Below are 12,464 nucleotides of genomic sequence, written 5' to 3' on the forward strand. Positions count from 1 at the left end.
TTTCACATTTTCCATGCCAACATCCCCCTAAACCCTTCTGCTCCCCTACTACATGGGTGTTCCCCTCCCAATCCTCCCCCCATTGCTGCCCTACCCATAAGAATCCCATTCACTGGGGGAGGGTGTCTAGCCTTGGCAGGACCAAGAGCTTCCCCTTCCACTGGTACACTTCCTAGGCTATTCATGGCTACTTATGCAGCTGCAGCCCAGGGTCAGTCCATGTATATAGTATTTGGGTAGTGCCTTAGTCCCTGGGAGCTCTGGTTGGTTCGCATTGTTGTTCATATGGGGTCTCAAGCCCCTTCAAGCTCTTTCAATCCTTTCTCTGAATCCTTCAACAAAGGTCCCGACTAAGTTCAGTGATTTGCTGCTGGCATTCGCCTATGGATTTGCTATATTCCGGCTGTGTCTCTCAGGAGAGATCTCCATCCGGTTCCTGTCAGCCTGCACTTCTTTGCTTCATCTATCTTATCTAGTTTGTTGGCAATATATATATATATATATATATATATATATATATATATATATATATATATATATATTATACATACATACATATATATATATATATATATATATATATATATATATATATATATTTGGGACAAATGTGGGGCAAGATCTGAAAATTCTTTTTCTTTTTTTTTTTTTTTTTTTGGTTCTTTTTTTCGGAGCTGGGGACCGAACCCAGGGCCTTGCGCTTCCTAGGTAAGCGGTCTACCACTGAGCTAAATCCCCAACCCCTGAAAATTCTTTTTCAATAGTGACTCAAATTGTGCAAATAAATCCCAGCTTACATTGTATTTAATGTAATAGTTATATCATACAAATAAGCTTTACATGTGAGAATGACCTTACTGAAATAATCTTTTTTTTTAAATACCAAATGCTTGTCTTAAAATTAATGCGATGTTTTTCTCAAAGGAAACTTGGAACTACAACCTAAGGTAAAAATTCAACACTTTAAGTTGTTACACAAAAATTTGCAGAGAAATATATCTAAATAAAATATTCAATGGGGAAAAAACATATCTCTGTTTTTATAATTTGCACTGTCTCTCCAAAATTTCACTTAGGCCAAAGGAAATTTTTACACATATTGCAGTTGCTCACGACTGAAACATTTTCTTCAGTTTCCACTTTCCACTTCAAAAACTTCTGTGGTAGATACATTATACGGTCCAGAGAATTTTCCAGATTTAAAAAAACAAAACAAAAAAAAAAAAAAAACACCGGTGAGGCAATGCACTGTCTTTTCCTTTGGTCATATGTTCCCCCTGCTGACATTGAGTAACACTGTAGGGAAGTTTTTGTCTGGGCTAACATTGAAGACTTCTCACTGTGTGCATTTCTTACACAGTAATATGTAGCAGTGTCTTCAGCTTTCAGGGTGTTCATCTGAAGATAGAGGATGCTTTGGGAAATATCCCTTGAGATGGTGAACCTTCCATTCACGGATGCACTGTACACTGCTGAATAATCCCTAGCTTTGTTTCTACTTGCTGCAATCCACTCCAGTCCTTTCCCTGGAGCCTGTCGGACCCAGTCCATGAAGAAATCACTAAAGGTGAATCCAGAAGCTACACAGGAGAGTCTGAGGGAAGCCCCAGACTGCACCAAACCTCCTCCAGATTCCAACAGCTTCACCTCACAGTGGATACCTGCAATAGTAGAGAATCCTGGTCACACACATCTACTGTCCCTATTACACACACACACACACACACACACACACACACACACACAGAGAGAGAGAGAGAGAGAGAGAGAGAGAGAGAGAGAGAGACTATTCTTCCCCATAAATTACCATTTAAAAGTGTTACAAGAAAAATCCAGTTTAGACACAACTTCATAGTGACAGTTCTATGCAAAGTGCTGATATCTGAATGTGAAGATTGTGGAACTTAGGACTAAATCCTACTGTACTGGTCTTATTTTCATATGCTGAGGGAGGCATAATTTGCATGTTTTTCTGCTATATCATCAGCTCTAGGGTTGAGGCTATGGAGATGAAGTTATTATTACAAAATGCAAGGATATAGTGAACGAGATAGCTATCACTAATAATCTTACAAAATTGTTTATAATATGTATGTGATAACACTTCAATATTTTATTGTTATTTAGCAAGTTTACCTTCAAAGTAACAAGATGTGTTTCTTTTCTTTGTAGCTCCAATAGTATTGACATTGCATTTCTTTTTTTAATGTATGTATTTTTTCTTTATTAACTTGAGTAATTCTTATTAACATTTCAATTGTTACTCCCTTTCCCAGTTTCACTAGATCTCTCTCTCTCTCTCTCTCTCTCTCTCTCTCTCTCTCTCTCTCTCTCTCTTTATTTGTATTTGGAGGAGATGCTGGGCAAACCTGTATGCCCTATATTAAGATAAAGAGGAATGGATATTGTACTCATGTATGAAATTCTTTTCTGTTTTAAATTTATTTACATTCCAGTCATTGTCACTATTCCTGTTCTTCCATCTAACAGTTCCTCATCCCATTTATCTTCCCTTGTGTCTCTGAGAGGATGCTCCCTCACCACCATGCCTCCTTCCTATCTGGGGACTCAAGTCTCTTGTAGATTAGGTAAGTCATCTCCAACTGAGGCCATATTAGATCGTCCTCAGCTATACATATGTGTGTGCCTATAGTCTAGCTGCTCTGTAGGGAGCGGCACATATAGATAAAAGATGGTGCTGACATCTGGTGGTCGTTTGTGGTTAACACCCACAAAGCACATGTCCTTGGCATTTCTCTGGCAGCTTCAGGCTGGAGTGATATTCATGCTAATGAGGTATTTCATGCTCCACCAATCCCTAGAGGACAAGTATATAGCCATAGCCTGTTTTGTATATAAGGCTGGTGCCTTAGTTCCTCGGGGTCCCCCGTATCAACAAGGAGGTGTTCCTGCAATAAAGGCTGTTGAGAAGAATCCAACGGTGTTGCATCTTCCTTGCTGGACGAGGTGGGCGTTACATTGCTCTATGCTGAATAGTTTGGTTTCCCTTCTCCAATGCTTCTTGTATTCTGTCCATCATTCAACAATTGGGTTCATCAGTCATATGGATGGATGTCAGGATCTGCATCTTTCTCAGTCAGCTGTAAGTTGGGCCTTTCATAGGATAGGCATACTAGGCTCATGTTTATAAGCACATCATAGCATCATAATAGTGTGAGGCCTTGGTGTCTCCCTATGAGGTAGATCTTGTGGGGCTAGTCACTGGAGTACCTTTCCCTCATTCTCTTCCCCATTTTTGTCCCTGTAGTTCTTTTAAACGGAAACACTTCTGGGTCAGAAATTTTGACTGTCAGTAACACCATATTTCCTCTTTAGGTAGACTCTTTCACTTTCCCAACTATTGGGCATTTCATCTAATGTAACTCAGATTGAGTTCTAAGATTCTATCCCCTCCCAGGTCTCTAGTACATTCTAGAGCATCTACCAGCCTTTCACATTCTGAGGCTGCATATTTCCATTCATTCTCTTGGCCATTTTGTCCTGCCCCTCATTCTTATCCAGTTCTCCTTTTCTCTATCCCTATTCTTTCCCACCAAAGTCCCTCCCTCCCTCTGACTTCTGTAATCATTTCCCTCCACCTAATAAGTGGAAATAAAGCAAACTTACTAGGCATTTCTGTTTGTTAAACTTCTTAAATTCTGTGGGTTGTATCCTAGATAGTCTGTAATTTTTGCATAGTATCCAAAGTTAGTATATGCCGTGTATGAACTTTGGTTCTGGCTTATCTCAGCCAGGATGATATTTTTCAGTTTCATCCATTTGCATTCAAAACTCATGATGCTTTTATTATTAATAGCTGGATAATATTCCATTGTGAAAATTATCCATATTTTCTGCATCCATTCTCCCTTTGAGGGGCATCTAGATTGTTTCCAGCTTCTGTATATTATACATAAGGCTGATCTGAACATTGTGGATCAGGTGCCCCTGTGGTATTTTGGGACATCAAATTAGAATAGAAGAAGTCAAGGTATCATTATTTGTCGATAATATGATAGTATACATAAGTGGCCACAATTAAATCTACTGGAGAAATTCTACAGCTGATAAACAACTTTAGCAAAGATGCAGGATATAAAATTAACTCAAACATATCAGTAGCCTTCTGTATACAATTAGTAATCAGACTGAGAAATAAATTAGGGAAATGAAACCATTCACAACAGCCAGAAATAATATAAAATATCTTAGAGTAACCCTTACCAATGAAGTGTAAGGTGTGTAAGACCAGAACTTCAAATCCCTGAAAAGAAACTCAAAGAATATCTGAGAAGTGCAAAAGATCTCCCATGCTAAAGGCTCGGTATAATTGACATAGTAAAAATGCAATCTGCATAGTCAACACAATACACAACAATATAATAACACTGTTCTTTACTGACATGGAAAGAGCAATTCTCAATTTCATACAGATAAACAAAAAACAAAAAACAAAAAAATGAGGATATTGAAAATAATTCTGGACAAAAAATAACTTCTGGAGGTGATCACATCTGTGATCTCAAGCTATACTACAGAGCAGTAATCATAAAAGGCACATGGTTCTGACACATAGACAGACAAGTTGATAAACAGAAAAGTATTGAAGTCCCAGAAATAAGTCTACATAATTAAGTGCACTTGAGTTTTGACAAAAAAAAAAAAACCAAAAAGCATACAGTGGAAAATAGAGCATGTTCAATAAATTGTGCTGGTTTAACTGGCAGTTATTATCTTTCACAAAGATCAAGTCCATGTGGGTCAAAGACCTCCACATAAACTCAGATACACTGAATAGTATTAAAGATAAATTGAATTCATTGGCACAAGGGAGAATTTCCTAAACAGAACTCCAATTGCTCAGGCTCTATGATCAACAATTGATAAATGGGACTTCATGAAACTGTAAAGGTTCTGTAAAGCAAAAGTCATAGTCAGTTGGACAACCTGGGCAAACTACATAATGGAAAAAACAACAACAACAACAAAAAAACAAAACAAAACAAAACAAAACAACAACAACAACAACAACAACAAAACCTTTCACAACACCCCCCATCCAGTAGGGGGCTAATATTCGCAATATATAAAGAACTCAAGAAGCTAACCTAATAAATCCCAAATAATTAAATTAAAATGGGATTCTTAGCGAAAGAGAATTCACTGTAGAGGAATCTCAAATGGCTGAGAAGTACTTATAGAAATGTTCAACATCCTTAGAGATCAGGGAAATGAAAATCAAAAACGACCCTAAGATTCCACTTTACACCAATCAGAATAGGTAAGTTCAAAAACTAACAAGTCAGCACATGCTAGAGATGATGTGGAGAAAGATAAATACTCCTTTATTGGTGGGAGAATTGCACACTGGTACAATCATTCTGGAAAGTAATCTGGTAGTTCCTCAGAAAATTGGAAATAGACCTACCTAAAGATCCATCTATACCACTCTTGGGCATATACCTAAAAGATGCTGTACCATACCACAGGGACATGCACTCTAAGAAATTTATTTTCTTAATGAAAACCATTGAAATTGGAGTGACATCGATTTATGACATATGTCAGATCGTCTCTGACATTTAAGGTTATTCAACATTGCTTCACATATGTTTATATATTCATATTTCTCCTTCAGGAATCCATCTGTGATTTTTTTATGTTACTTTTCTCATTTTAATTAATGTTTTAGTTTATTATAGCATACAATTTAGTATATGTTACACTCTGAAAAATTTAAATATGGACAACAGACCACAATTCTGAGGACTTGGGTATATTTGAAATTTGCACAGCAAAAATGTTGTCAGAATAACTTATTGAGTACACCCATGTTGTTCTTTTAAAATAGTCACCTTGTCTGCCTGGATAATTTTGTTCATACTGAAGAAGTCTTAACTGGAAACTAAGAGGTAATAATTGTATCTTTCTGCACAGAAACTTGAGATGTTTTTATTTTAATATAGGCATATTCATAATGGATGAGTATAAATGAATGTTGTCTACTTCTAGGAATGGAGCATCACTGGAAGTCAGCCCTGGTAAACATTTTCAGAAGTGATTTCTCAGCAGCCCTAAGCTTCATTATGCTACAAACTTTTCTAACAGAGTTAATTAGTGTCAGTCTCCATTTACCTAAATTTCCTTTTGCATTACTTACTTCTTTTAAGGATGTTGATTATAAATTTGTTGTAGCATAATTTTTTTATTTCAAGTATCCTTGTATCATAGTTGAGTTCGCAACATCACATACCCTCAGTTCTTTGACCAGTTATAAGAATATATATTATACCAGATCCATGGGAGGAAAAAACTTCTCACAAGAAAGTTGACAGCAGCACAAAACTAAGTGTTTAAATATAAGTAAACAGAAGGCAGTTTGACAGTATGTCTATGTGACAAATTTACAAGAGGAGTATCTCCATCCGCAGGGCACCCTACAGTCTCCCAAGGCATCAGATTTTTTGCAACAAGGGTTACAATCTTAAATCTGTAATCCTGCAGGAAAGGGCTCAAATACAACCAGAAACTCATAATTTGTTCCCATAACCACCATACCACTATTGACCCAGTGGTCTTTTCTTCGTGGGAATTTGATATTTTAAGAGTGTGGTGCTTGAAGTCTTGTTCAGATAGATAAAATAATGTAATTCATTAGGTTGCAGTCATTGGTTGTCATTGTCGTTGTTGTTTTTTTGTTGTTGTTAATTTCTGTTGTTGTGCTGTTGGTGTAATGGTTGTTTATTCCTAGTTTCAGAGTTCCCAAAATGCTGCAGGCTGCTGCCATTGCTCTGGGTTAGTCACCATAACTATATGTAAGACATTGTTGCTTGGAAGGTCATACACTCTGGATAAAAGACACAGGTCTATCAAGGCAGAGCTGACTTGAAAGCTTCTTCCTTCATGATGGTTGTTCATATCTCCAAAAGAACTAATTCAGGCAACAGATGGTGAAATGTCAACGAAGTTATGATGCTTGAATCTACAGGAACAACCAAGGATTAAGACTCTTAGTTCAAATATAGACTAAATGAGTTTATTCTTACTGCTAGTAGAGGTACAGACTGAGAACCAAAAACCATGTCCCTCCTATGGTAGATAAAGAAAAGGTTTATTAATGCAGTTATCAAAGGAGTTCATTGTAATTATGTATGGATTTCACAGGTGGGCAAGAAAATTATTTTAATTTCCTCTGTTGTTTCTCATTTCCATCGTATAGAAAACAATCTCACCCCAGCCCCACAGCCAAAGGTGAATTTATAAAAGGAAAGAAAAAAGTGGTTAAATATCTAACATTAAAACCACCATTATCCTATTCCAACCTTTCTTACAGAAATTGATTACTGTAGTTGATACACATTTTTTGTTCTTTTATAATTTATAATTCCTGGATATTAACCCGCCTAATTTTACAGATTTTCTCCTGTTCCATAAAAGTAAACTGTGTTGTAATGATGCTGTTGAGAAAAACAGGTGATTTCTGAATTCCTAATGATAGTTATATCTGCATTTCCTGTTTGAGAAAAGGTACTCCAAACACATGTAGCCAAGGAACAAACAGGCATTTCTATTATACTATGTGCTAGAATCGATGTGAATTGTAAACAAGTTAGAGGCATTGAAGAAAATGTCTTCATATTTATTAAGCAAATAGTCAAAAAGCGATCTACAGATTCAATGCAATCACCATCAAAATTCCAAGCTAAATCTTCATAGAGTTAGACAGAACAATTTTCAAATTCATCTGAAATAACAAAAAACCCAGGATAGCTAAAGCTATAATAAAAGGACATATGGGGGAATCGCTATCCCTGAACTCAAGCAGTATTACAGACCAATAGTGATAAAAACTCTATGGTATTGGTACAGAGACAGGCAGACCGAGTGTAATAGAATTGAAGACCTAGAAATAAACCCACACACTTGTGGTCACTTGATTTTTGACAAAGGATCCAAAACCATTGGATGGAAAAAAGATAGCATTTTCAGCAAATGGTGCTGGTTCAACTGGAGGTCAGCATGTACAAGAATGCAGATCTATCCATTCTTATCACCCTGTACAAAGCTTAAGTTCAAGTGGATCAAAGACCTCCACATCAAACCAGATACACTCATACTAATAGAAGAAAAAGTGGAGAAGAAACTCGAACACATGGGCACTGGAAAAAATTTCGTGAACAAAACACCAATGGCTTATGCTCTAAGACCAAGAATCAACAAATGAGATCTCAAAAAACTACAGAGCTTCTGTTAGGAAAAGGACACTGTTGTTTGGACTAAATGACAGCCAAAAGATTTGGAAAAGATCTTTACAAATCCTACAACCAAGAGGGCTTATATCTAAAATATAAAAAGAACTCACGAAGTTAGACTGAAGGGAGACAAAAAACCCTATTTAAAAATGGGGTTTAGAGCTAAACAAAGAATTACATCTGAGGAATTCTGAATGGCTGGGAAGCGCCTAAACAAATGTTCAACATCTTTAGTCATGAGGGAAATGCAAATCAAAACAACCCTGAGATTCCACCTCACACTAGTCAGAATGGCTAAGATCAAAAACTCTGGTGAGGAGTTTTTGCTGATGAGGATGTGGAGAAAGAGGAACATTCTTCCATTGTTGGTGGTTTTGCAAACTGGTACAACCATTCTGGAAATCAGTCTGGAGGTTCATCAGAAAATTGGACATTTTACTAACTGAGGACCCAAGTACAACTTTCTTGGGCATATACCCAAAAGATGCTCCAACATATAACAAAGACACACGCTCCACTATGTTCATAGTAGCCTTATTTATAATAGCCAGAAGCTGGAAAGAACCCAGATGCCATTTAACAGAGGAACGGATACAGAAAATGTGGTACATCTACATAATGGAATACTACTCATCTATCAAAAACAGTGACTTTATGAAATTCGTAGGCAAATGGATGGAACTGGAAAATATCATCCTGAGTGAGGTAACCCAATCACAGAAAAACATACATGGTATGCACTCATTGACAAGTGTATATTATCCCAAATGCTCAAATTACCCTTGATGCACAGAACACATAAAACTCAAGAAGGATCACCAAAATATGAATGCTTCACTCCTTCTTCGAAAGGGGACCAAGAATAACCTTGGGACAGTATAGGGAGGCAAATTTTAGAACAACAGCAGAAGGAAGGCCCATTCACAGCCTGCCCCTCATGTGGCCCATACATATACAGCCACCAAACTAGATAAGATGGATGAAGCAAACAAGTGCAGGCTGACAGGAACTGGATGTAGATCTCTCCTGAGAGACACAGCAGAATATGGCAAATATATAGGCGAATGTCCACAGCAAATCACTGAGCTGAGAACAGGACCCCCGTTGAAGGAATCAGAGAAATGACTGAAAGAACTTGAAGGGGCTTGAGACCACATATGAACAACAATGCCAACCAACTAGAGCTTCCCTAAAATCACTACCCTAAAACTATATTTGGACTGACCCTGGGCTCCAACTGCACAGGTAGCAATGAATAGCCTAGTAAGGGAACCAGTGGAAGGGAACCCCTTGGTCTTGCCATGTCTGGAACCCCAGTGAATGGGATTCTTGGGGGGAGGGCAGTAATGTTGGGAGGACAGGGAGGGGAACACTCATATAGAAGGGAAGAGTAAGGGGTTAGGGGAATGTTGGCCTGGTAACCCGGAAAGGGAATAACATTTGAAATGTAAATAAGAAATGTGCAATTTAATAAAGATGAAAAAAAAAAGAAACATAATCCAAATAAGCAAAGTGAACAACAAAAACAAACAGAATATGACCCACCATTCCCCAGAGTTACATGTGCAATATATTCATAGTGGTCTTGTTTGTGATAGCCAGAAGACAGAAATAGCCCAGATGTTGTACAATGGAAGAGTCGATAAAAAATATGGCTCATATACTCGTTGGAATATTATCTAGGTATTAAGAATGAAGACCTCATGATTTTGTTGGGAAACAGATGTAATTGGAATGTATTATCCTGAGTGAGGTAACTCAGACCCAAAAAGACATTCACCTGTGGCATGGTGGAGCATTTTATTGGTATATGCCCAAGAGTGGTACAGCTGGGTCTTCGGGTAGATCTATTTTCAATTTTCCGAAGAAATTACAATTAGATTTCCAGTGTTGCTGGCCCATTTTGTAATCTTGCCAGCAGTGGAAGAGTGTTCCTTTTTCTGCACATCCTCCTCAACATGTGCTGTAACCTGAGTTTTCTGAGCATAGCCATCCTGACTGGTGTAGGGACTAATCTCAGTGTCATTTTGGTTTTCATTTCCTTCATATGTGAATATTTACTCATAAGTGGGTATTAGCCAAAAATTTCCTGATACCCAGGATACATTCTGCAGAACTCAGGAAGTATATCAAGCCAAAGGCCCGAGTGAGGATGCCCCAATCACAGTTGGGAGGGAGAAAAAAGCAATCATGAATGTCAGAGGGAGAGAGAGAATTGGGTCTGAGAGATGTCAGGAAGCAGAAAAGAGAAATATGATCGGGTATTGGTGGGGTCGTGGTGGCATGTATGAAGTCCTGAGGGCAAGCAGAATAATTGGAAACAGTAGATCAGACAACCTCTGCAGGTAGTGGATGGGAGGACCCTCTAGAATGTACCAGAGACCTGGAAGATGAGAGACTCTCAGGACTCAAAGAAATGGGCCTTAGATAATGTGCCCAACAGTGAGGAGAGGGAACTAGTAGAGTCCACACAGAAACACAGAACATCAATTGCACGAATTGGTTTGCCATCCCACATTAAAACAACCTGACCCTAAATTGTTCTTGCCTAAAAGAACTCTACAGACAAAAATGGAGAAGAGACATGGACAAAAGTTCCAGTGGCAGGGACCAAGTGGGATTCGTCTCAAGAAGAGGCTCCAAGGCCTGACACTATAGCTGCTGCTATGCTATGGTGTGCTCACAGAAAGGAGCCTAGCCTAGAGAGAAATGGAGGGAGGGAAGGAGAGAGAGAGAGAGAGAGAGAGAGAGAGAGAGAGAGAGAGAGAGAGAGAGAGAGAGAGAGAGAAACATACACATACACATATACCCACATTACTTTGTTCACTGTATCATTTACATAATTTCAGGGCTGACCACTTGGTATCAGCATTTTAAATATTTACACAGCATAAATATGATTATCAGCTCATATATAAATATCCAGGTAACTCAACTGAGGCACAGGAAAAGAAAATTTCAAATAAATAGCCAAACATATTACACAGATAATTTTAAACAATACATGTGAATGTTCATAGATATGTAAAGACATTAAATCATTGAAATGCAAATTAATACAAAATGCAATATCCATCACATACTTAGAATAACTTGTAAGAAAGAGGAAATAAAAAATCTGAAGACAGCACACAGATATGAACATTTTGTTGATTTAAGTGTAATTACAAAGTCACATTGCTGTGTATTGTTCAATGAACAAAACAGAGCATCATCATAACTTCTCTCAATCATCTACTATGCTATGAATAAACTACATTGGCATGTGTCAATGAGAGGACTACACTGCCAGGTGCAAGAATTGGGAGTTTATTAAGAGTTACAGAAATGTGAAATGAAGGTCTATCATTATCAAGTTGAGCATGAGTTGTCGATTATGAAAATGTAGAACTTGCTTAGAGGAATGACAGGGGAATATAAAAAAAAGGACATGGTATATATATATATATATATATATATACAAAATGATCAAACTTGCAACAAAAAGATAAAGAAGAAAATCACCTTGTTTATAGAAGAAGGAAGGGATAAAGCAAACAAGAATTTATGGAATTACTGTGATGTTGTGATGTGGTCTTGAGATGAAGGAAATGCTGCCCTGTGTGTGAGAGAACAGGATTGGCCCTGAGTAAGTTCCACTAAGTAAGAAAATCCAGATACATGAAGACAAATGCTGCCTGAGCTGAGTTACATGAGGTATGAAATGGAAAAAATTCTGGAATGTCAAGCAATGTTTTCATGATTATCAAGAGTCTGCAGAGGAAAGAGAGGTTATAGAGGAAAAGCATATGTCCTAGTTGTACAGGATAGACTGTACAGAGTGTTTTACATTTGAAAAATGATTATTCAGCATATACCTAATACTTGGACTGGAAAAATTTATGTAAGTGAAGATGTTAAAAGCATGCCCATCTGTTTCCACACTATTTTTGAATTAAGCATAAGGTAATAACTTATTGATCTAAAATTTGTCATTTTCCAGTATATGAATATTAAACATTAACTGTCAAACATTCAGAATTCTAAGGAAATATAATGGTAATGTCTACTCTATTTTTTCATGATTTCACTTCAACATAATTCGTGAGTATAATTACTTGTGTGCTTCATCATATTGGAGTGCTTCACACATGTGCTTGTTGTTTTTATTATTTTTTAATTATACTTAGTTAATTTTTTCTTCTCCCATAACTCTTCTCATATTTTTATCCA

The 12,464-nt window shown here is 37.3% G+C and overlaps 1 gene segment (V, D, J or C); it reads right to left on the bottom strand.

Moving 5' to 3' along the window:
* Positions 1-935: 935 nt before the first annotated feature.
* LOC134479201 (Ig heavy chain V region M167-like) lies at positions 936-1,911 on the bottom strand. The segment is given in 3 exon segments: positions 936-942; positions 1,325-1,661; positions 1,808-1,911. Coding segments are annotated over 3 exon segments (390 nt in total).
* Positions 1,912-12,464: the final 10,553 nt, after the last annotated feature.

Source organism: Rattus norvegicus, chromosome 6 (assembly GCF_036323735.1).
Source record: "Rattus norvegicus strain BN/NHsdMcwi chromosome 6, GRCr8, whole genome shotgun sequence".
NCBI lineage: Eukaryota > Metazoa > Chordata > Mammalia > Rodentia > Muridae > Rattus > Rattus norvegicus.